The following is a 25,898-nucleotide window of genomic DNA, read 5'->3' as shown; positions in this document are numbered from 1 at the left end:
TTAATATTGATGTATGAGGTTTAGACCTTTGCTGGGAGGAAATTTTAGTAACTGGACCTCTTTGAATTTTAGGAGAATAGGTCCATCAGTTGGTGATGCCTGTTCTACAGTATATTTGTCATGTTCAACGTCTGACAGAAAATAAATATTTAAACCAAAATTAACCTTATGATATCTTCATATCTCACTAAAGGGAAAAGGGATCCTTTACGCTTGACAGAAAAAGTGATTTATTGTATATTGTGATATATATCGACATCGACTGATATTAAAAAAATATTGTGATGAGACTTTTTTTCATATCGCCCAGCCCTATATATATATATATATATTTATTTATTTATTTATTTATATATATTTATATGTATGTATAAAATGTGCAAAACAACAAATCTCATTTTCAGCAAGGTTAAAAAAGCTTACCTAAACATAACATCTAGGTGCAGAATTTGCAGGCTGCTGTGAGGCAAACAGTGACTATACAGGGGGATGGTACCTTAACTGATCTCTGAACAACCACATAGAGCAGGATTAATGAACTGAACTTGGGGAGTCAGATGATGAGAGAGACAGGCAGTTTGATGAGTGATGCACTGATGCACAGTGTGCTGAATGGTAAATGGGCTGCACTTATATAGCGCTTATTTCTTCTCACCACTCAAAGTGCTTTTACACTGTATGTCACACTCACCCATTCACACACATTCACACACTGGTGGCCGAGGCTACTGTGCAAGGGGCCACCTGCTACTCAGTAACCATTCACACACTCACACAGCGATGGCATTGCATCAGGAGCAATTTGGGGTTAAGTATCTTGCCCAAGGAAACTTCAACATGTTGATGAGAGGAGCCGGGGATGACCTATAAAAGCCAAAAAAAGTGTCTCCAATTGCAGTTTGGCAAAATATGGCTTTTTTTTTTTTTTTAATCGCCTGAAATACCAGCTCAGGCCAGCATAAAAACTTTTTTTGCAATAAATCAAAGTTTTTTCGAAACTGATGTTTCCATTAGGTATATTTTATACTCCCAGTTTCAATTTGCACAATTTGAGTGTTATTGAAAACCTGCCTACAGGGCTTAATAACGATAATGTAACCTTCTTCATGAACAAGATACAGGGGTTTAAATTTATTATTGACCAAGTATATGTGACTGTCAATGTTGTTTTTAATATTGAAATAGTTATTATGTAGTTATAGTTACTATGGATTTGCTTATTATCCAGTACTTTTGTTTTGTGTTTAAACCAATATATACGACCAGTTTGTGACCCAACTGGCTTCAGCCAAGGCAGTTTCTGGGCAATAATGTCCATTTCATTATTAGAGAGGCCTGCCGTGGATATGGGTGTGAGTCATGTTTACTACATCTATATTGCCACTCTGCAAAGGTTATCATATCAGAATATGTCACCCACACATGGAGGATTAAAAAAAATCATTACTAAACTTTGCCACCTCAGGTGGTGCCAGTAAGGTTTATTTTTTAGGTCTGAGCCAATGGACTATATCTACAGCTGATCTGAGCCCACTTTCAGTACACCAGCCAAGTGGTATGTGAAAGCTGAGCACCTTCAGCACAGTGCACAGTGAGCGCAGTACAGGAGCCAGGAGGGAACAAAAGTTTAAGTAAACATCTGCTGTAAACACAGTACAGACAAAGTGTCACGCAAAGGCGAGGATCAGTCTGAATTTACAGACTGAATATGTCAGTAGCACCACGTGAAAAAAACCCCCCAAAAAACTGTCCAGTAGATGACTAAAAGCTGGCATCAAACATCTGATGATGTTCATACCACTGTTGACATATTCTGTGATCAGACTGTTACTGACTTTGAGATGATCAACGTTTTGCTATCCAGTTTTATCCCTCTAACATCCCCAAATCTGACTTGTCTCACACACAATTATTGGTATAAAGAGATGTAGCTTTGACCATTGGTCCCTTTCCACACCAGGAGCAGTCTTGTCTGTGGTATACACAACACAGGAGGTTCCAGTATTCCAGCGTGTAAAACTGCAACACGGTGACATTCATGAGGCAGAATGACTTATAGATATAGGCTGCCGGCTGAGTGATCCTTCAAAATAGTGCGTGCTTAGTTGTTTGCACAGTCTCCTGTCAGTCAGCATGGTGTATGACTAGTAAAAGTGGAACTTGCGTACACTAAACTTGCTGACATATAGTGGCAGAGCTAATTATATTGTTTTCAGTAATTTATCACTTTACATACCCATTTACCACCAAAGTTAGCGCATGCATGCAGATTTTTCAAACACAGGTATTTCCACTGCCAGTGAACACAGTGCTGCAGCAGACGAGTCTGCCTTTCTGTCAGCTTGTGTGTGTGTGTGTTGTTTTGTCCCTCTGTATTGTGTATTATAGTATGTATTATATATAACAATTAAAACAAATCAAATATACATACTTAATAGACATTTTTGGACAAAATATTTTAGTATTTTATTCTCTCTGATGCTTGGACATTGTTTTTTTTAGCTCTTTGTTACTTTTACTGAGGCAGGATGAGGTTGTTAGCACTTTGAGCAAACTGGTTTGATTCCTTTCAAAATCAAAGGAAGAAGGCAATGACCAACTTGACAAGACATGGCTCAAACATAAGCAAGAAATTAGTGAGAAATTAGGAGAAATTGCCTGAAAAAAAGCTAAAAAGTTTTCCAATAATCATCAAAACATCATTTTCTTGTCACCTTTTTTTAAAAACAGAAGTTAAACCAATTCACTCAGGTTTCAAAGGGTTAAATAGCTTATGAAAGGTGTTTTAATGCAGCACAAATAAACTAATGTTGATCCTAGTTTCAAAGGGTTAAGCAGAGTATGTCAGCTCTTTGAATAAAGCTTAAACGTCTTCACCTTGCCTTTATCCTGTGAGATTTCTCTTTTTACTTTTTTCCAAATAATAAATTAGATGCTGAGCCCCCAAAGCATTGACAGCGTGGTTCAGGACCCCAGGGTTGGCAACCAGTAGTTTAGAATGTCAAAATAAATGAAAAGTTTTATCTGAATGAAATGAGAGATTTGAACTGAATCTGTTTGAAAATTCAACACAATGTAAAAGTTTGAATCATTTTGGTGAGCATGAATTTAGAGGATTTAATGAGATTGTTGATTCTTTGGTAAATTCTAACAAACTTCGTCAAAAAATTGATAATGATATAATTATTTCTATTTTCATTTTATATTATTTAACATCAGACACATTATTACTCAGAATTAAAATGCCTCCTTCAAAGACAAAAATCAGGCTATCCTTTGGATAGATCTATGGGGTTATTCTCCTTTCTAGTCAGAGTGCTTTGCAGACTGTAAGTAGTTGAACACACTGTAATTATGTCTCGTCTGAATGCATTTTTAGATATTTTAATGTAATCGCAGATCCAAGTTTCACTTGATTATCCACTGGAAAACACTACTTAACGCTCTTGCCATGTACATGTGCCTACAGGCGCAAAAACCTGACTGGAGTTGCAGGTGTGATAGAGACTACTGAACTTGTGATGTGGCATTCTGGGGACATCTAGCTTCATCTTTTATTAATGTCGCTATAGGAAAAAATTTCAACATCACCATATACAGTGGCATTGTTAGGCCTGTTTATCCAAGGCTTCAGCTCAGAATGTTTCACAAACAGCCCCAGAGAGGACTTTTTTTTATTATGAGAATAGGCAAAATAATAATTTAAAAAGCTGTAGATTTAAAAATCTGTCATTCTGTTCATATTTGTACTTAAATAAATATACTTAAACATAAGTATAACATAAATACCTACATACATTTAACATAAAATGAATTCAGTTTTTTTTTTCAAATTTGGCCTATACATTTTTTATGACTGTATTTGTGAAATTTGCTAGACTCAATACTAAATCATGACAACTACTGATAGTTGAGAAAGAAAGAAGGAGAAAGAAAAGAAAGAAAAGGCTAAGAAGAATTTAAACCAGTTATCGCACGGTTCCAAAAATATAGCTGTGAAAGGTGTCTCAACAAGAAAAGCACAAGAAAGTGATGTCCATCCAGGTTTCAAAGGGTTAAACATAATCTCTTATAATTGTCAGCTCACTACCACTCTCACGACAATGCTGCTAACCTCGGTGGAAACAGACATTCAAAAAGTGGACATTTTATTGAAATAACTCATTTTTGGCGTATTAGACTAACGCCGAAGTGAGCAGTAGACCTTAGAGATGTTTTTTTTCTCCTTGTAATAGTTTGGATATTGTGTAATTGCTGTCACTTTCGACGCAACAAATACACTGACAGGAGTTAAACGGAGTTTGGCGCTCCACGCCTCTGCACAGAGCAGACAGCCCCACAGCCCCACAGCCCGCATTATCATGTGTTGATACAGCAGCTCGTTAGTCCGGCTGGGCAAACGCACAATGACAGCTTTAACTACGTGGTTGTGCTAGCTGGCGAAAAGTTTAGAAACGCTGCAGGCTACTTTATAAACTAAATATTTTTCTTTCGAGTAATAAAAAAAGACTTTCGCTCAGTGAGAATGTTTGGTTATGTTATATTCAGAGAGGTTTAACGAGCTTACCTGGAGGCTTCGGAATGCTAACTTGTCTTCAAGCTAACAGCAGCTAACTCCAGTCCCAACGCTGCAAATCAATGCAAATATTCTTGTCTTCGTGTCTGTCACTTTTTTTTTTTTTGGTTTCTGTCTGCAGGATATTCGTCTGTGTCAGAGTCAGGTGCAGTGAGGAACCCCACCCCTCCGTCTCTGCCACTCTCCCTGCCGCTGGTGCACTGTTTCAACATAACTCCACCTCAGTAAATAATGCTGGCTTTACCTGTCTGACTAGCAGAGCAGTCCAGCCTGACAGCTCCATGACACATGGAGTCACATGGAGGAAGTCAGCCAGCTTCCAGACACATCATTAAACTAATGCAGCTTAAATAGTACCCTGCAATAGACACTGCTTCATTGACATAATGCAACGAAAAGTGATTATTATCTTCCATTTCTACAAATGCAAATGCTCCCCAGCTTGCAATTTATGGTTCTAAAAACGTTCTGAGAATGGTACAATGCCCGATGTTTGTGTAATGTTTTCAACGGCACGTTTTCTTTTAGTTCCCGGAATGTTCTTCTTAAAGTTAGGGTGACATTCTCTATTAACATAAAAAGATGTTGAAAAATTTTATTTTTATTTAATTTTTGGTAAGCATATCACATTACATTTTTGGTTTTTAAAAAAATGATCTGTAATCTCAGGCCTCAATATCATGTTCTGAAAGTTACTTTGAAAATGTTCTTCATTTATTCTCATGTAGCATTGTGGGAACATTTTATAAAAAGAACATTATATAATTTGTCACCTCTCAACTTCACTGGGACATCCTCAGAACGTTGCCGTTACAACGCTAGGTCTTAGTTAACTTTTAAACTTTTAAACGAGAAAGGGGATATTAAATTACAGAAATAAACTCTCGCCAGTTTTATAGTTTGCTTGCAGTTTATTTATTTCTGTATTATAATACAATATACCCTTTTAATTTGGGTAATGTTTTAGAATAATAATTGGATTATTAATGCATAGGCTTCAGAAATACCAGTGGGTCCATTGGTGCCAATTACTGTATTTTCAGTTACTCTCCGCTGGTCATGTAACTAAATACATTTACAAAGGTGAAGTACTATTACTTTACTTGAATATTTGAATCTCATGCAACATTCTACTTCTACTCGACCACACTTCAGATGTTAATATTGTACTTTTTACTTGCCAACAATTGTTTAAAAACTTTAGTTACTTCTTACTTTGCAAATTAAGATCTTTTTGCCCACAAACGATATTAAGATATACAAGAATAACCTAAATAATTATTTGATTTATCAGAAAATTAGTTGCCAACCATTTTTATAATAAAATGATGTCCCATGCAAAAAATAAAATTTGTTGTTCCAGCTTCTTAAATATGAGGACTTGCTGCTTTTCCTTTAATAATTTTAACTGATTAAATTGATTCAATTTTTTTCTGCATTGAGTTCTGTAATTTCTATAAAAATATGCAAGACTTTTTGTTGGTGCATCTGGAGCTGACTTCTCATTTTTCTTTCTCTTAACAGAATAGTGAGAGTAAATATAAGAGAAATTTAAGAGAATGTTGCTGCGTGAGGTCCAATGATCATGTCTGCATAAGAAAAGTAAGCAGTGAACATTTAGGGAAGGAGGAACTGGATGATCCACAGAGGCAGATGTGAGAAGTTGGCATGGTGGCACAGATGTGTCTGCCACATTTCCAGCCTGTGAGAGAGTTTCAGCATGCCTGTGTAATGGTCCTCTCATGCTCTGGACCTCCTCTGAGGTCTCAACTAACGTGAAATGAAGGTGAGAAGCAGGTCACCAAAGTTGAACTGCCTCTGGGTCTGAGCTACAAGGAATATATATGAGAAACTCAGACACCAAAAAAGTACCTTGTTAGTTGCAGCAGACTGTTTGAGGGATAGGTTTGGATTTTTTCTTAAGTCATTTATACATCAGGGACCACATGCATGCATACACAACCTGGTATAGATAAAGTGGTAACTGGTATAGATAAAGTGGTAACTGGTATAGATAAAGTAGTAACTGGTACATATAAAGGAAGAATGCACAATGTGTGCATCTTACACACACTTCAGACTAGCCAACAGTGTGAGCTGAGACAGGCAATTTAACTTTGTGTTATTATTTTTGCAAGCCGCAAAGTGCTCTTTTCTTTCTTTTCTGTCTTAATTAGCATATGAATTCTAGATTTTTGTCCAAAAACATGTTGTAATCCTGCGTTGTATCATAAGTCGGAAGTCACAGTTAATTCTGTGTCAGTTTTTCCAGCTTACAATCAGTCCGATCACTTCCGATCACTTACCAATGCGTTCCAATGCATCTGCTCGGGAAAACACGGATGCCCGCAGGACTACAAAGTTATAATAGCACGTTTCACAACACAAACACTACATAACAGGTAATTCTGCATATCATTCACCGTGTTTGCCGCCATGTTGCTGCGACGTCAATTTGACTGACTCAGTCTACATGGATCTTGCCCGAGTTTCTAATTTGGAATCCTGATTTTGATGGCTATTTCATCGCACTTTTTCGAGTTGGAGGTTGTTTTTGTTGTTTTTGAGTTCAGAGTACAATGGAACATGGCATAAGTGGTCACCATGACCTTTAACTTTGACCTTTAATCACCAAATTCTAATCAGCTCATTGCTGAATCCAATTGAATGCTTCTGCCAAATTTGAAGACATTCCCTTTCATTTTTGAGATATTGCATTCATAGAATGGGATGGATGGATGGAATGGAACCCGAAAACATAACACCTCCGGTCACTTCTATCTTGGGCACAGAGGCATAATTATATTAAATTGTGTAATGAGTGATGAATATTATCTTTTTTTTTTTAAAATAACATTTGAGGGTGATGGTTTAATGTCATCCAGCATTGTGAGGCACTGTGTAGAGTCAGTTTCAATGTTAAGGTTATGAATGAATCATTAAACAAACTGACAGTTAATAAGAATGATGATGCAGATTTTACAGAGCACGTGTTGTACACAGATATTACGCAATATGAAACTTGGACTTCTCCTCTTTTTGCACCTCCCTGCCTATGTCTGTTGTGTCTCTGTGTTGCAGTGGGCGTGGCGTCCTTGCTGGCACGCTCCCTCCCTCGTTCACCTCACCTGTTCCTGCCTGCCTGCCTGCTCGCCTCTCCGCTCCCTCCATGCAACCTCAGCCTGTCCACACCACTTGACTCTTGTCCATCAGTCCAACCAAGTGTCTCTCACTGCTATCCCTCTGTCTCAGCCAGCCTCCACCTTTTCTCTGCTCCACCTTCCCTTACTGAGCTCTCACAATGAATCTACTCAATCTTCTGAACCTTACTACGTACTTTTGTTGCCTAAACTTAACCCTTTGGAATGTGGATCGAAATCAGTGTTGTTGTGCTGTGTTCAGATGCCTTTCAGAAGCATTTCAACCACTGGGACCTGAGAAAATTAGTTTGATTTCTTTTGAAAACATGGAAAAGTAGCAACTTAGCATGAAGTGCCCTGCAAAAAAGTAAAAGGTGATAAGAACATGACTTGGCTGTGTAGAGATTAGTGTTTTATTTTTTTTAGGGATATTTTTTCAGAAAACTTTATCCATAATCCTTTTTATATTTTAAGCACTTTCTTGGAGCCATATGCATTTTTCTTTTTTTTTATTTTTAATATGCTTTTTTCAAGGTAATTTTCTTAAAACCTTTTATGTATTTCTTGCTCATTTTTGAGCCATGTCTTGTTAAGTTCCTCATTGCCGCCTTCTAATGTTTTTGAAAGAAATCAAGGGCTAAAAGGGTTAAAGAAGTATTACATTGATAGGTAAACAGCAAGTCATCCTTCTAGTGTGACTTGTATTGATCTCAAATCATTTTTCAAGGCATATATCAGTTGTATCGATAACTATGAATTTACGCCTTGTATTAAGCACATAAAATGTTATGTGGATGTATTTTTTTGCATTTATATCGGTAAATAATTGTAAAAGTTACTCCGGGTGATTTTTCACAGATTTTCCAAGTTGCTCATTGCCTTCTCCCCATTCTTAAAAAAATAAAATAAAATTTGCTCAGGTTTTAAAGGGTTAAGTGCCCATACTCCCCCAAAACCTGCAAGGCTGTCATCTTGGCACACAGTTTCACTTTTTGAGTGGAAAAAAATAATGTTGGATTTGAAGCTTCTTTATATAAAAAAACAAAAACAATGGAAGTTTCACAGAGAGCAGTGCTTTCCCTTTAAGGTGAGTAAGGCTGATAAAGGTCTGGATTCAGTGTGAAATCAACAGGGGGCAGCAGCACAATCTTTTTGTTAACACAGGCAGCTAAAGCTCTTTAGTTCTCACCTGCTCCCTCATGCGCTCCTGGTGTCCCATGATGATGGCAGCATGGTGGGGATACTTCTGCCTCAGATGGTCCAGGAACACCTCCTTCTTCCTCTCCACCTCTGAGTGCTGCATCATCAGGCTGTCCAGCTGGCTGTCTCGGCTGCTGGCTCGAGCGGAGGTGACGAAGCTGCGAGGTAAGGTGCTGGGGGAGCGAGGGGCCGAGGAGCAGGAGGAGAAGTCCGGGTTACACAGCAGGCTGCTGTTGGTGTGCGGTTTCTTCTGCAGTAGACGGTCAGCACTGCTGTCCGCTGAAGATGAGCCTCTGGACAGGGAGGCTCCTGGATCTGAGGGGGACAGATGAAAGAGGAAAGGTGTGAGGAGAAAAGATGAGAAACCAAATAGATGAAAGATAAGAAAGTGTAAAGCAGAAAAAGAAAAGACAGAAGAGCAGAGAGGACAAAACAAAGACAGGATCAAATTTATGGCTACATATCAAAATGTTCACATTTGACCAGGCCCTGTTCTAGATGTCTTTGAATAGGGGTGAATGTTGGTTGGTAATATGGGTTATTGTTTAGGACTTTATGCTGAAATGTCTCATGATTTTATCCAAAGCTACACAAGCATTTTTTGTTTGTTTGTTTGTTTTAGGGTTTGAGGACATTTGGGGCCTAGAACTGACCTCAGTTAAGGAGACTGGGTGGATCTTCCCGCATGAGTTTTTGTAATAAACAATCTCGTTTGTACTTTTCTTTATGCACACAACTTACAGCTTGTGGGCCAAATCTGACCTCCAGTATGGTACCAGGTGCCCCCAAACCATTTTCTAATTCCCAATAAAAACAAATTGATTCACACTGGGAATTGTTTTGTACTTTTACTATGCATAAGGTGCCAGAGTGCATAAAACAGCATCAAACAGAGCTTGTATATCAAAAAAAAGTGCCAGTGGAGGATCCTCCATGGCTCCTGACAGAGGTCCTAGCTAAATCATCAAAGACATGTCCCAAATCCTAGAAATGTCCCAAACTACTAGAAATGTTGTAAAAGCCTAGAAACGTGCTAAAATCATAGAAATGTCCTAAAATCTGAGAAACGCCCTAAAGTCCTAGAAACATGCTAAAATCTTAGAAATGTCCTAAGATCCTGGAAAGAACCTTAAATCCTACAAATATCCTACATCCTAGAAATATCCTACAATCTGAAAAATGTCATAAAATACTACAAATGTTCTTAAATCTGAGAAACATCCTAAAATCCTAGAAAAGTCCTCAAATTTAAGAAATGTCCTGAAATCCTAGAAATGTCCTTAAATCCCAGAAACGTCCTTTAAATGTCCTGACCTTGTACAAACATATATGGGGCTGCTGTGACTGCAAAGTGGTTTTATTTCTTTTGACAAAATGAAAAGGGGGGACTGAGCAACTTGAACTTCCTGCAAATTGCGATAAATTTGTAAAAGGTGACGTGAAAAATGAATAAATATGGCCTAGATATTAACTAACTAATTCAAAAAGCACAGTGGTATTAATTCTTGCATGGCTGTTATTACGTAACCTTTGGAAATTAGATGTCCATTGAACAGCCTGACGAGTTTTAGTCGTATTTCCTGTCCACAGCTTGTCTCAGCTCCTTCTGCTGCTGCTGAGAGGAGATTAGGAAGCTCACCGACAAATCCAAACTAACAATATACAGACTGTAAACCAAAATAAAACCGTCACAGAGCCAGAAGACAATGCTTGCTTACTTCTAAATAACAGCAGTTGGCATCCAGTCTGTGTTTGAGGTGGGAGTTAGAGTGGTTTGGACAGACAATCACTTGTGCAGAGTCTCTGCACGGCTGCTGTATCACCTCTGCTGTGAATTCATTTTTTACAGTGTATGCTGGAGCCTGCAGGTCTGAGCGTGTGAAATGCCACACAGCTCTGCAGACAGCATCAGTCCCAGCAGACAGAGCAGCAGTTAGAGCTGCATCAGTGGCATTTACATTGAACCAACCACACACTCAGCTCAGCGCCATCAGCCACTGCTGCTAGTGAGTGGGATAGAGGTGTGATGATTGCTTGTGTGTGTGCGGGATTAAAGTGGACTACAGTGCCTCAAAAACCCACCAAGAATTATCACCAGCTTTGCAGTTCCTCTCATATTTTACAGCCTCATTCAGCAAAAATACACTGTGGAACACAAACTGGCAGTAACCGCAAGAGTCTGCGTTAACTATGAAGTATCTAACTGCTGCTGTTAAGTGAGTCAACCCTTTGAAACCTGGATTGACATCATTTTTCTCGTGCTGCTTTAGACAACTTCACAAGTACTTAGTAACTTTCAAAATTTGAAAACATGGGGAAAAAAATGTCACTGAGTAACAGATCTATTCCGCAAATTGCAAGAAATCAGTTTCTTTAGAAAAGTGTTTTTTAGTGAAAAATGTAAATAAATAAAAAACTATATTTATAATTGTCACAATTATACATTTAATGGTTTTACAGAAATTTTATTATTATTAAAGGACTTTTTTTTCAGGTCATTTCCATGTTTGTTTGTGCTCTCTTTTTTTCCTTAGCTTTTGCTTTTCTTCAGATTTTTAGGTTGTTTTTTTAAGATTGTTGGTGCAATTTTTTTCAATAATTTCTTCCTAAATTGCTTACTGCCATTTCCCCATGTTTTTGAGAGAAATCAAGCCAACTGAGCTGGGAGATTTTATTTGAAATTTAAATCCCATCACTCTACTTCCTGTCCTCTTACTCACTTTAAGTGTGATCAAATATGGACACCTGGTGAGAGCAGTATTAATCAGGCTTCAGATAAACTCTTGTAATTCCATGCTCACACTGTATACATTTCAGTGACAATCCCTCTCCAGCTGTGTGTGGACGAGTGCTTTGTGAAGATGAATGAACGCTGTGTTGTTTTTTTATTTTTAGCTCTCCTGAATCTGTTGTTCTCACCGTCCGCAGAGCTGCATATTGTTCCTTCATTATTACAGCAGTTATCCACACACTGATGCACATTAACAACATCACACAGCTACTGAGCCGCACAAATAATAGGATAAAATCAGCTTATTATTCAGCGTCAAAGTGAAGGATTTTTACTTCATGTTCCTCTGATGTCCCAAAGTTTGCATTTAGCAGTTTACTGGCTATGATTACATTAAGTCAAGATGATTGGATCTAATAAAAGTGGCAGATAGGTGTTGGGTTTGTTGGTTCAGAGGCAGGGGTGTAACTGTACCCCTCTTCTTTTAATAGTCCAAAAAATATTCTATATATTTACAAAAACAAAAACAAAAAAATAATGCTATGGAAATTGACATGATGTTACAATACATTGTGGGAAATGACAGAATTAATGGAGAATAAAAAATGACAATAGCTTGCCTTTCCATTATGACTCCATAACACATCTACGTGGCCTTGGATTGGAAATAATGATGGCTAGTGCGGTGGTTGCAATAGAAATAAAGCTGCTAATGTTTTGAACATCCATCACCATGCTTCTTGGAATGTAATCGTCAGAGAAGTCAAAGAACATCATTCAGTAGAAATGCAGTCATCTTGCAATTCTTTTTTATCAATTTTTTGAAAATATGTCTTAATTTTTGTGCAAATAATGGAAACATGCCTACTGACTGGGTAGTCCATGGCAGTTGCTAAACTGAAAAGCTGATAACTACAATCTTCAATTACTAGTACGAGCTATTATTTGCTTAAACCACTGAACTCAACAGGCTTATATTTGGGATAGGCATCTATATGGGACAGGCTTTTAATTCCTTTCACATTACACTGTTACTCAGCAAAGGCAAAAATACAATCAAGTTGTTTCATTAAACCTCTTTTTTGCATCTCTCATTTACTTTGCCAGTATCACTTCTTCTTTGGTGCTAATGGTTTCAGTAAAACGAACTGAATAATTGAAGTATAGAGAATATTACCAAGTTAACGTGTGTATTATGTCCATACTGACAAAAGTTTAAACATTTATATTTGTATGCGAAATCTAAGCAATTTACTAACATTATCTGTAACTGGTAGCCAACAACCCGGTTTTATACATCTAAAGAACTTCTATAAAAAATTAACTGCATTACAACTGAGCCTCTAATTGAGCCTCTAATTAATTTGTCAAAACGTGTAGGCATAGCAGTCTAGTAAAAGGGACTGGGTGTCTAATTGGGACTAGGCTTATATTTGAAGTTTTACAGTACTTCAGGAGTAGAAATATATATTTGAAATTTCTTATGGAGTACAGATATACATGGGCTCCACTCTCTCACACACACACACAGTTTCATCATCCTGACATTTGGAGTTTTCCTGGAGCTTTGCTGCCTGTAATGAGGACACAGTCCGTCACTGGTTAGATGGAAAATGCCTTTTTAACATAGCTGAAGGGTTGTAGTAGCTTATTTTGTGTAGAGGCAAAAGAAAAGAAAAAAAAAAGCTGTCTGTCTATATGACCATACAAATAATAATCACTGCCATCAGTGTTGGCCACAGCTTAGCTGTAATAAGATTAGTTATGGTTCAATAACAATAATTTAAAAGCAGTATTTCTTTTATTGGAATCCCACTTTCATATTTCATTTTATTTAAATGAAATATGATGAGCTTGGGCCCAGAGAAGCAGGCGGCATTTCTGGGTGTTGTTGATATATGGCTTTTGCTTTGCATGGTAGAGTTTTGGTAGAGAACTTGCACTTGTAGATGTTGTGACGAACTGTGTTAACTGACAATGGTTTTCTGACGTGTTTCTGAGATCACGTGATAATATCCTTTGCAGAATGATGTCGGTTTTTACATTTTTTGGAATGTGTTGCAGGCATCAAATTCAAAATGAGTGAATATTTGCAAGAAAACAAGTTTATCAGTTTGAACATTAAGTACCTTGTCTTTGTAGTGTATTCAATTGAACATAGGTTGAAAAAGATTTGCTTGTCATTGTATTCTGTTTTTATTTACGTTTTACACAACGTCCCAACTTCATTGGAATTGGGGTTATGGAAGAATTGTACATAGATTCATCAGATGTGATGGATCAAAAGTCCATATATATAGATTTTAAATTCGCTGGTAAAATTATATAAATATTATGGGTAAAAAAAAAGCAGCATAAAGCAGCACTCTGTGTAAGTTATAAATACTTAGCCCCACAGAAACATTGCATGCAATAGCCCACCTTCCACCATCTCTTCCCCTCTCTCTGTCTGTTTCTCTTTCTTACTAGACACACTTGAAGAGTGCCACTCAGTCCTAACTGTCTCTGTCCTTGTCTCAGTCCTCAGTCCTAATAATTGTGCGACTGTAATGCATAAAATTGGTAGTTTGTTGTCAATCAGGATGTTTCACTGTGGCCTTTGTCATAAACCATTCCAATAGACATCATGCACCACAGAACTGGAAATGGGTGTAGAGGCCCCCACATGGACAGAGATAACGCTAATGACATAATCATAGCAGATATAACAGTGATGATGGCATTTAGGCTTAGACCCCAACTTGTAGTCCCCCAACTATATGGACTTGCAACACTAAATTACTGCAGTATTGTTTTGTCCACTCTGTAAAATACTGTAAGAAAAATACAAGAAAGCAGATATTCAGTCATGTTACAATTTGCCAACTTCTGCTGCAATAGGTCACATGCAATGAAATTAAATGTTGCAGCAATATAACGCTCCACATTTTTTTCTGTTCCAACATAACATCATCTCTGCGTCTTCAGTGAGGATTTATAATGTCAGACTGGGTCCCTGTCAGTCTGCTGTTTGGTGTGTCACATGTTTTGCAAACTAACAGAAGTGCAGCACTGGGGGGCTCTTTGAAGGTCAAGCTCTGACGATGAAAAAAAAAGGAAGCAGCTGGTGACATATGTGCATATGTGACTGGGATAAAAGGAAGGGCACACTATGGACAACTTTCTTGTCTTTCTCTGTCAACAGCACACCTGCCTACATGAAGTTTGCTTTTTTTAGTGCATGCACAGCCAGAGACTTGTAGTGTGTAAAGCTGGGATACTCAATATGCTTTGCTTAGGGGCCACTTTTGCAAAATGACAGGAGACCAGGGTGCAGTCCCAGCATACATGTTTATAAGCCTTAAGAACATGTTTAAGATTTTTATAGGACAGTAAATGTAGGGTTGGGGGTCATCCAACACCCTTTTGTGGACCAGGTTTGGCTTGTGGGCCACAAGTTGAATATCAGTGGTGTAAAGTCTGCACAATAATACACTTCTGGTGGCCTGCATCTGTGCACACAGGGGTCACACACCTTCCCAGACTTCAGATGTTCCCATCATATGACTACTTTTACAACATTTAAACATTTAAACCGACCAGCCTCTAATTCTTTTTGATGGAGCTGGAAGTGTTGGATCATGGCAGGAATTACTGCAGGATGAACTTCCGTTATTTTACCAAAGTCTGCAAGCTATTTTTGGGTCCTGCACTAATATTTGGTAAGCATCATCACTGGAAGCATAAAAACCATATTCCCTGCTTAGGTTAACACCGACACATAGCTTCATTTTAAGTCATTGGGATTCATTGCATTTCCTAACACCGCTGTCCTCTGTGTGAAACACTCCCACAGCCCCCTTTCATCACTGACACACAGCCCACAACATAACCTTAATCCATGGGGTCCGACCTGACACAGAGACCGAGGCTGAAAACCATTCTTCTAACATGACTCTTATACTCTTTCTCTCACTGGATTCTCTATTTAATGAGGTGTAAGCTGAACTGAACTTAATGGTAAATTAGTCACAAACATTTAAGGAATGGTATAGTACCATTTCTCTCTGTTTGGATGAGGCACTGGTGGTGCAAACTAAGGTAAATAATTAAAATAAATATTTTTTGTATTGATTAAAACAAATAGGTTAGTTGGAAATTGTTACCTAAACTGCAGGCACAGTTGCAGATGCACATGTAAATAAAGTTGAACATTTAGAAGGAAAATAGAGAAATTTTGAGTTGATGGAGACCAAAACAGAGCTAAAGTGAAAGTGAATATTGGACTTATAATCATCAGGTGGACACAAACAAGAATTCAAGTCAATGATATTATTGCTGAGTGTGTAAATAGGCATCACTTTGCTAACAAGTTGTCAATAACAATCAACAGTGTTTCACAGGACACAAGCAGGGCTTAGTCAGTGCCAAACCTAACAATTTCGGCACCTCTGGGCAAGCTTCCCCTGGTGCCCCCCACCCACCCCTACAAATGTATGAATGAATAGATAAATAAATAAATAATAATTATTGTTATTAAGAGCAAATGCTGATGAGAAACCACCACAAATAAACAACATCACAAACAATGGTAATATATTCAGAAATATATTAATATAAATAATAATGATAATAATGACAGTATAATACTACTACTGATAATTATATAGTATAGTAATATAGTAATAACTTCTTAATATAGCTCTTAATGCCTATGCGAAACTACCACTAATAAACAACTTAGTTAACAAACAATAAAAATATATAAAGAAAAAGATAATAATACATTTTTGTAAGATTAATAATAATAATTCTATGTAATTATCACGACCCCCTCGCTTACAGCAAGACCCACCACTGGCATTAGATATTGTTACTATTAAATTGAATCTTTTATCAGCAAGAATTAACAGTGTCAACATAATATATATATTGAATATCATGATACATGTGGTAATAAGTATAAATGTGATAAAATCTAATTTGATAACATCACTTAACTCCAAATTCGGCAATTTGAGGGTCAGTGGAAACCTGCCTCAAATCCCTGTTTTTGACATTAAGACTCTTCGGATATTTAAATTAGATAAGAAATTTTAAAAAACGCGATCTTAGACATTGACAATTGAATACAATTCTTAAAGGTTACCTACAGTGTTTGTTCCAGCTGCAGCACGGTCAGCTAATCCACTCCTGTCTGTTCACACTCTGATGTCTCAGTGCAACACAGCTGCAGTGACAGAGCTCACACTGCTCAGGGCAATGCACTGAGAAAGTTCAAATAGGGAGTCTGTGTGTGTGTGTGTCAGTGTGTGTTTGTGTGTGTTCCTGAGGAAGCATGGAGGGCTAGTCTCACTTTTTCCAGACCTCCTCTTGCTTCCTTTTCTACGTTAGGAGGGGAGTTATTGTACAATATCATAACAACACACTGGCAGGATGCAGCGGCCCCCGCATGCTCTTTGTATGTGTTATTGACTTGATGTCGTTGTAAATGGGGGTCGCCCCTCAGTGATCTCTCGAGTATAAATAAAGCTTGAACGTGAACATGTGGACAATGGATTTGTAGTGGTCATAACCAGACAGACCTAGTGTGTAATTAGGGAGACTATGATAGCGGGTAGTTAGATTTACATTATTATTGTATTCATCAACTGCCAATTAATGAAATTATTTAGATAATAAAAAACACACACACAGACCTGCAGCTTGAACTGTATCAAGAATCAAAGTTTCAAAGGAACAATTAATAAAATAATTAATAAAAAATGAGTAGGTGGCATTTTATTGAGTGAGCCACCTTTCTGTGTCAAACCAAAGACACTATAACAGGAGAGACCTGGTTACAAGCTGCGCCAATAGTATATATATATATATATATATATATATATATATATATATATATATATATATATATATATATAATTTCCATTAACTTTCAAATCGCACAAATTGAAGCTTAAAGTATAAAATACGTCTAATGAAAACACGTCCACTTAAAAAAAAACTCCCATTTAACGCAATTTTGTTTTTATGGTCACATGAGGTGGTGCTTCAGGCTATTTGAATAAAACATATTTCGGAAAAGTGCAATGGAAACACTTTTTTGGCTTTTATAGATGATTTAATTCACTGATGCAATCCCCTGTCTCAAACATAGACTCAGCATGCTTAATTAACAGACAAGGGTTGAGTAATGCCAAATGGTGTAAGCCAACAGATGCTCACCAACACAACAACATTGACCAATGGTGGGCCGTGGCTTGATCATAAACCAAAACACATTAAAATTTTGACCTGAGCAAAGTTAATATGATTCATCCTGAGGGGAACATGAATGTCTGAACCTCATTTCATGGCAAGTCAGAAAATAGCCGTTAAGACATTACAGTAGCTTGAAATGTCTGCATGTTGTCTATTCCTGGTTGCCTCAAACTCACCCCCCTGACAGCGCGTGGCTAAAATGCCCATGCTGGATCCTCCAGCTGCAGCAAGCAAGGTGCACACTCAAAAAACATTCAGTTTGTTTTCAGATGGCAAAAAGTCTAAGAAAAGATCTGATCTCTATACTGATAGCTCCCAGAAATTTAGCAACAATTTAACAAATTTAGCAATGCTTCAAAGTAACAGAGATTTTTGTAAGGCCATGTTCAAATCACCATCACAAAGCAAAAAGAAAAAAAGCAATATATAGTCACAAACACATTCATCACTCTGGTGGTTATAATCTACGTGATTGGGAGTCAATATACTCTCAGACTGGAGCCATCACACCACAGATTTCACTGTCTGACATTCCTATATAGGGGACAAAGCATGCCTCTGTAGGAAAGGCAGAGGTAGATAATACCATAAAGATAAGTATTTTACTGAATATTTAAGTATTATACAGGGACAAAATTCTGTTCAAAATATAAATATTTTGTTAAATAAAGAAAAACTAAAAAGGTATATAAAAGTCAAGTATGGTCTGCTAATCTAAATTTGGAAACTCTAATTCCAATTCTAACCACTTACAAAAAACAAAACAAACAAAAAGTTTGCACGCTTTTTTCTGCAGAAAATAGTTCCTAGATGCAACTGCTCACAACAAGTGCTGTGGATAATCTTGAGTAACCGGGTAATAATTTCTGGAAAGAGCGCACATTACTATTGAGTTTTACTTTTAATTCTTATTTTTTTTGTGCACCACAAGACGAGTGCCATCTAATTCCATAATATTGCAATGTAAAATCTGATAAGTTAATTTGACTTTAAAAATCTAGGAAACCAATTGATTTAAAAATATAAGTAGATTATTTTATAAGTTATTTTTTTGTTTGCTTTATAACTAATTGTTTAGTTTACATAAAAATGTAGATATATTTATTTAGTTCTGTAATTTAGATTTACTTAATTTTGTAAAGTTGCAACTTAAAATTGACAAGTTTAAACTGAAGCAACTTCAGTTAACCAAGTTAACTATTTGCCTTGCAAAAAATACTACTTGCAGATCTCTTGACTTCATCATTGTAAAAATCCTTTTTGTGAAAAGTCAGCCTAATTTGGTTTACTGAAGTTGCAAACACTTAAAAAGAAAAAGGTCATTTCAAATTGTCATTTTTAAGTTGCAACACCATCACAAACTTAAGTAATTTTAACCGACTTTTGAATAAACTTGGGTATAAAGTAAACATAAATTAAGATAAATGGTCATATTTACTTCTCTAAGGCAATCTCTTTCCAAGATTATTTGAAGTAAGATCAACTAGACAGATTTTGCTGTGTGGAGGGAAGGCAAACATCTCTAAGACCGATATCACCAAAACTCCCACCAAGACATATAGACTGATAAACAGGTAAGAGGAAAATCTGTATTTTTAAATTTTGGCATGAACTGAACCTTAAAAACTGACCTTGATGAATAAATCAGAAACAGCAGAGCTGTTTTCCCAAAGTTTTGAAACTTGAACATTTTTCTATTTACTTCCTGCCGCCCATCAATTCTAATCCACAGAATAAAATGAGCTGTTGAGGGGAGATGGAGGAGTGTGGCCAGTCCTCCCTGATAATCCTCAAAATATGATCCCTCTTCTTCATGTCATGTCTGAAGGCGTAAAATCCCTCTTTAGCGTGCCTTCTACCCTACATGAACATCTCCATTTCATCACTTTAGTAAGAGTGGATTAAACTGAAGCTTCACAGCCGCATGCCATAATCTCCCATCAACCCCTACTGGCACCACGGGGAGGACTGTGCAAATAAAGTCTGGGCCTAATAACACAAACAGGAGGGAGGCAAACTCCTGACACAGCTTGCTGTGCAGCCTCTCCTCAAGCACTCAAGTACATTTTACTACCAAAAGTGATGCACCAAATCTTGAGCATATCCCACGTAATCATGAGCCAGTAATTGGTGCATAAGCCATGTATTTTGGGAGGCTGTGATCACGTGACTAAAGCGTTGACAGGAGTCAAAAAGAAGACTCTCCCTTAGGAGGCAAGTTGGGATGTTGGATGGTACATAATTTCTAAACCTCATCACAGTAACTTCATACGGCTAACCTAAAGACGCACAAGCATGTTTCCTTTCCTTAACCGTACCTCCATAACTTTATGATAAATATGTAACTTGAAATTAAGTATGAATCATCATGACGGGGCACAAATTCATAGGATACGAATCATACGAATCTGTGTGTGCTTTTTTGTAGGATATCACATAACTCTCTTTTTTAATGTTTGTGTCTCTTTCTCTTTTGTTTTGTTTTGTTTTGTTTTGAACTTTACTTTAACTTTACTGTTTTGTCATACTTGTATAATTTTTGTGCTCTATTCCATAGACTGAACAGCAAGGTGGGAGATATATGCCAAGTTAGTGAGTGTTTCAAGCACTATAATCATTGAATGGGTACCTAGTAGTATTAAAGACGGACATGAAAAGACAATAAAATATGATCATATGTGAACTTATTGTGATCTCCTCTGTGTCAAATGTTGTCTCTGTTGTCTATGTTATGAAAAAATAAAATGTTAAAAAAATAGTTACCTCTCTCTGTATCTTGTGCTCTCATTGGCTTTGCCTGACTAATTTCACACTACAGGATTTGGACTCCTATACATGATATTTAATCAGCAAGAAAATTGACACAATCGCCATCACCAATTTGCCTGTGTGTAAAATCAGGACTAACATTATGTAGTGTAAAGTTGCCTTTATGTGTTACTGTAGATATTTTAGTCTATTGCTCTTAGGACAAGCAAACTGAGAAAAATACTGCATTAAAAAAATACTGTTTTGGGGGGTAATGTGGTGCTTCACAGATGAGTGACGTGATGCAATTGAGTCTAGGAGGGCTGAGTAGATCCATGGACTCAAACGATTACATAAATCTGTGTATTTCAGAACCTCTTTAAATCAACTGCATACTCTGTTTAAAGCATCAGCAGATTGTCATGCAAAAACATTTTCCTATAGGATACAAATTCGTCAGCAAAACTCACACTACTTCCACTTGTGGGCAGCATTGACCTTTCACAAAGAAACACAATCCCTCCAGCACTGTTTGATTCTTCTCGCATCATTTCATATACTCAGTACAGAGTTCTCATGTTGTCACATTCAGGACTTTGCTGCAAAGGTCAAACAGTGAGATCTTGACACTAAACTCAGCCTTAAACTGCTACAAGCTATCCAAAATAACAGAAATAGAAATTGATTTTATCCTCAATTTATTAGTCAAGGGACATATTTGGTGTTTTGATCATCACGCCCTGTAACTTGTCATGACAATCATGTCCGGTCCAAATCCTATAATTTTCACTCCTGATCTTGTTTTAATCCAAAGTGTACAGATTAAGTACATGTTCTATAAAATAGCTGTCGTTTATGAAGAATGCTGTCACAAAATATTGAAAGGGGACCAATTATGCTTTTCCTCATTTTGAATCTTATAGGCTTTTATAATGTTGATGTTCATTTTCATTCCGAAGCTGTCAAATACTGACGCTTTGATGATGCTTTTGGCACCAAAAGGCAACTTTTGCATCTGCATGATATGCTTCTGGACGGCATCAGCTGAGAACGCAGCCAAACAGAACTGGTTGTGGTGTTATTCACCACTGGAAGCCCCGAGGGCAACTGCCACAGCAGGCTGATACAGGGATGGACAGCATCAGTTGAGAACGTGGCCAGATGGAACATGCATGTCTGAATGATATGCCACAGCATGTCAATGCTGTTGGTAATGACGTAATGTAAGGAGTGTGAGGGCGCCTATAGGACAGGTGAGAGGGGTGGTGGATGGGTCCTGGGGGCCTGGTTTGGCCTATAGGATAATCTGTTTCAAAACGCATTAAGAAAATGCACAACCATGGAGGCGGGGCCCCATTCAGTCCTGTGAGCAAATAGTGCTCCACTTCCACAATATGCAAGTATCCAGATCTTCCGTGTTACCGGGCCATAGGGCATACACACTGTGCTCGAGCAGGTAACTTCTGCAAGCAAAGTGACTGACTTTTAGCGCTTAACGAGCTTGAATGGCAATCAAAATAATTTAATTTTGTGACTCTTTTAGACTTTCCAAATGTTGTCGAACTGAATGGATTAAATCTTGACAGTGAAAGGAGTCATTTTTTTCCCAAATGTGTCATTTCACAGATGTTTTGATGCTCGCAAAAATGTATCCACTGATTTACAGACGTCTCTTGCTCATTGTAACTCTATGGGGAAAAGTGTTTCTGGGCCCAAAAGCATCACATGACGGACACGGGCGATGTAATTCCACTTTTGGCCACTATGCAAAAAAGCCTGGCTTTCTTCTTTGGGGCTTTCCTTGCAGAGATGCAGAGATGTTAAGATGTGTTAGACCTTGAAATGCTGTCCACTTAGAACAAACTTGGCTTTTTCATGAGCAGGGCTTAAAGAGACAGGCGCAAAAACAGAGCACCTCAGACAGATGGTACATACAGGTGTTTCAGCCCAAACGGTGTGAGGATAAAATGTTTTTGACCATTAAAACATGAGAACATGCTGGTAGAAACCTTAAATATGAGTATGAACCTGAAAATGAACTTAAAAATGAGCAAAATACATCTGAAAATGAACAAAATACATCTGAAAATGAACAAAATACATCTGAAAATGAACAAAATACATCTTTTCACTCCCATCCAGTCCTGATCCCAATGACATGATGTCCCGTGCATGACATATCCGGGAGAAGGAACATGTCTATTAATGTGGCACATTTCTCTCTCATAACAAGTTATTTGCGTATATAGGCATGTCAGATTAGTTAATGTTAATGTTCCCATGGAAATACAAATGTGCGTAATCTTGTTGCATGACACTCTGGCCAATGACTGCATAGACTTAAAGAAATATAGAGATGGTGAAGGAGCAGGAAAAGGAGGGGAGAAGCTGAGGTGACAACGGATAATGAGTTTCTATTTCTCACCCCACACCCCCACCTCTTTCTCCCTCTCTCGCTCCCTCTGTCTCTCTCTCTCCCTTTCTCTCGTTGACAGAGCAGATCTGATTGATCTAGTTCAGTGGAGGCCCGGAGGTAACTCTCTCTCAGCTCCTCACTGTGCTTGAAAGGCCTATGATGATATTTGGCTCACAACGTGGACAGAGCCAGGCAGTCAGTCTGTTAGTTAGCCAGGCAACATCCAATTAGCCAGTGGGCCAGCCGATGTCTTATTTGCTCAGCTGACACACTGGTGCTATCTCAGGTTGGAGTCTTTGAAAAAAGACAAATATGGGATTACTTTATATTCTTTCAACTCTCAGTAAATCCCATAAACAGAATAACAGTCCATGTCCCAATGTTTTCCAACTACACCAATTCTATTGGTCCCTAAATCTATTGAAACACCTCACAAATATATTCATTATCATTAAAAATACTTAGTTAATTTAACTCAAACAGGAGCAAACGTGTCAACAACAAATGTCCCCAAAAGTTGCAGTACATTTGCAGGGGACTATCATCATGTCACCCAGTTCAACAGTGTGTCACACTGATGTGTTTTTAATTGTTTTTGGACAACAAAGACTCAAAGGAAAAAGATACATGAGGCTTTGGTGCACACAAAATACTTGTTGCAATACTGTGGATTATATGTGGCATGTTGGCTTGTTTTTATGAAACTGTGTCCTCTGATATGTTCGTAACGGCACGACAGACTTATGAAAGAAAGACAGGGCTATGGGACAAAAAATGTACTTGAAAGAGCAAAGTAGGTCATGTCACACTGGTGAATGTTAAAGCAATCGTGCTTTACATTTAATAATGCTCTCTTCCATGTGCATAAAGGTCATGCATGTTTAAACTGTGTTGTCATTTCACTGTGAGCATTCATACTCTGAATTATATAAGAAAAAAAAAGTTAAAATGTTTTTCATAGTGACAGAAATGTGACACACTACTTCTGCTATGTTTGGTAAGGTACTGGGTGTGTAACGCAGAGCTAATATCTGTGCTTGCATTCAGATTATACCATAAGTGGGCATGACTTGTGCAGAAAGTTGCTTATTTGGTTTCATTTTCTGCATTAAACTGTATTACAGTCATTTAGACTCCTCGGACATACTGTATGTCTTTTAATTTGTATGATTGGTTCTCATAAAAGCTGCAAGAAGCAATACCACAAACCAGGCAGTAATCCCATTCTAAACAGCCATGTCTGTGATCAGGCACTGCAACAGTGGATACCATAAGTACTGTGCCTGGTTCACTTTGGCTGCTTGTGTTATGTCCTACAGGTGTCCAATAGATTGTTAAGAGTGAAGACAACATAAAGCAAGCTGAAGAAAAACAGAGTTGTTTTCTGTAACACATCTAGCAAAGCTATTTCCACTTTGAACTTCTGTCTCGCTGCAAACAATTCTGGATACAATGAATGAATAAACATAGTAATTGCATTAGAGTAGCCAATGAATGATTTGGGCTGGGTATCAGTGCTTGATACCTTTAAGGTACTAACTGAAATAATGCAGTACCAAGTAGTATCAACATATCTCCAGTCAAACAATACCTGCATTTGATTATTTTTGTGAGGTCTGATCCCAGACCATCCCGATGCCCCGCTGGATCAGCAAACTTCTGTTGCTGCCATCGCTGGAGCTACTGTCCTCTCAGCAACTGATCCATTAAACATTTGGCCAATTAGCACAAACTAACACAGCTACAGGGAACATCCAACATCGAGTTGTTAAGCAGTCACGATAAATTTACAATAACACTAAAATGGCTCAAGTCTGTTTTTAAACCTGTTAATAACTGTTAGGTGACATTTGTGGTGTGATGCTAACAGATCGCCCTGTCAATGTGGGTGCAGCCAGGCGGACTCTCACAACCACAACCTGGTTGGGTGAAGTTAAGCAGGGTGTTGGATGGAGTTGAAAAAGTTCACCATTGAATGAACTCTATTGGTGTTAATATTTCTTTAAGGGCAGTGGTGCTGGTTGTATCATAACTTTTTAAACAGTACACGGCCCTATGAGACAATGCAGGCACTGCCATTAACTTCTTGCCATCCATCCATTTTAATCCACTAATCTGGGTCGCATAGGGGAAGCGGGCTGAGCAAAGTAGACCTACTACAGATGTCCTCTCCCAAGCAAGGTTTTCTTGCTCCTTCTGGGGTATCCTGAGGCATCACAGGCCAGATGAGATAAATAACCCCTCTAGCATGTTCTGGGTTTGCCTGGGGTTCTCCTGTCAGTTGGACAATGCCTAAATGACGTCTTTCAGAAGGTGCCCATGAGGCCTTCTTGTCAGATGCCCAAACCATCTCAACTGACCCCTTTAGAATCAAAGGAGCAGCGGCTCTACTCTAAACTCTCTGCGGATGTCTGAGCTGCTAACCCATATCTCTGAGGCCTCACCCTCCAGAGGAAACTCATGTCATCAGCTTGTATCCTTGATTTCATTCTTTCAGTCACTACCCAAAGCTCATGACTATAGATTAGGGTTGGAACATGGATCTGTAAATCAAAAGCTTTGCCTTCTGGCTCAGCTGCCAATTCATCACAACAGCCCAGCTCATTAACCCCTTGCATTAAAGTTAAATTCATCTTTAATTTTTGCCTTGCCTCATAAAGGACACTAATTTCTGCATTGGAACTGAATGTAGGTTTTGAGGCATGTAAGCATGAAGGGCCACAGAGACACATAATCACACACATGCTAAAAAAATAGTTTTGGCATGAATTCCTGTGAAATCTACGGGCCTCAAAACCCAACTGAACAGAGAAATAAACAGAGTACACTTAGTGAGTAAACACTTGA

The 25,898-nt window shown here is 37.9% G+C and overlaps 1 protein-coding gene across 2 annotated transcripts in view; it reads right to left on the bottom strand.

Annotated features, from left to right (window-relative positions):
- Positions 1-25,898, bottom strand: part of LOC121951855 (sickle tail protein homolog) — a 117,594-nt gene that overhangs the window by 73,820 nt on the left and 17,876 nt on the right. For both annotated transcript variants that reach the window (XM_088085019.1, XM_042498341.2), the window contains exon 2: positions 8,906-9,231. In XM_088085019.1, coding sequence (XP_087941145.1) covers positions 8,906-9,231 — 326 coding nt within the window. The remainder of the gene's footprint in view (positions 1-8,905; positions 9,232-25,898) is intronic.

This window comes from Plectropomus leopardus, chromosome 12 (assembly GCF_026936395.1).
Source record: "Plectropomus leopardus strain MGB_pleo_1.0 chromosome 12, ASM2693639v1, whole genome shotgun sequence".
In the NCBI taxonomy this organism is placed as follows: Eukaryota; Metazoa; Chordata; class Actinopteri; order Perciformes; family Serranidae; genus Plectropomus; species Plectropomus leopardus.
Note: the sequence above shows the minus strand (reverse complement) of the source record. Positions and strands in the feature narration are given on the sequence as shown.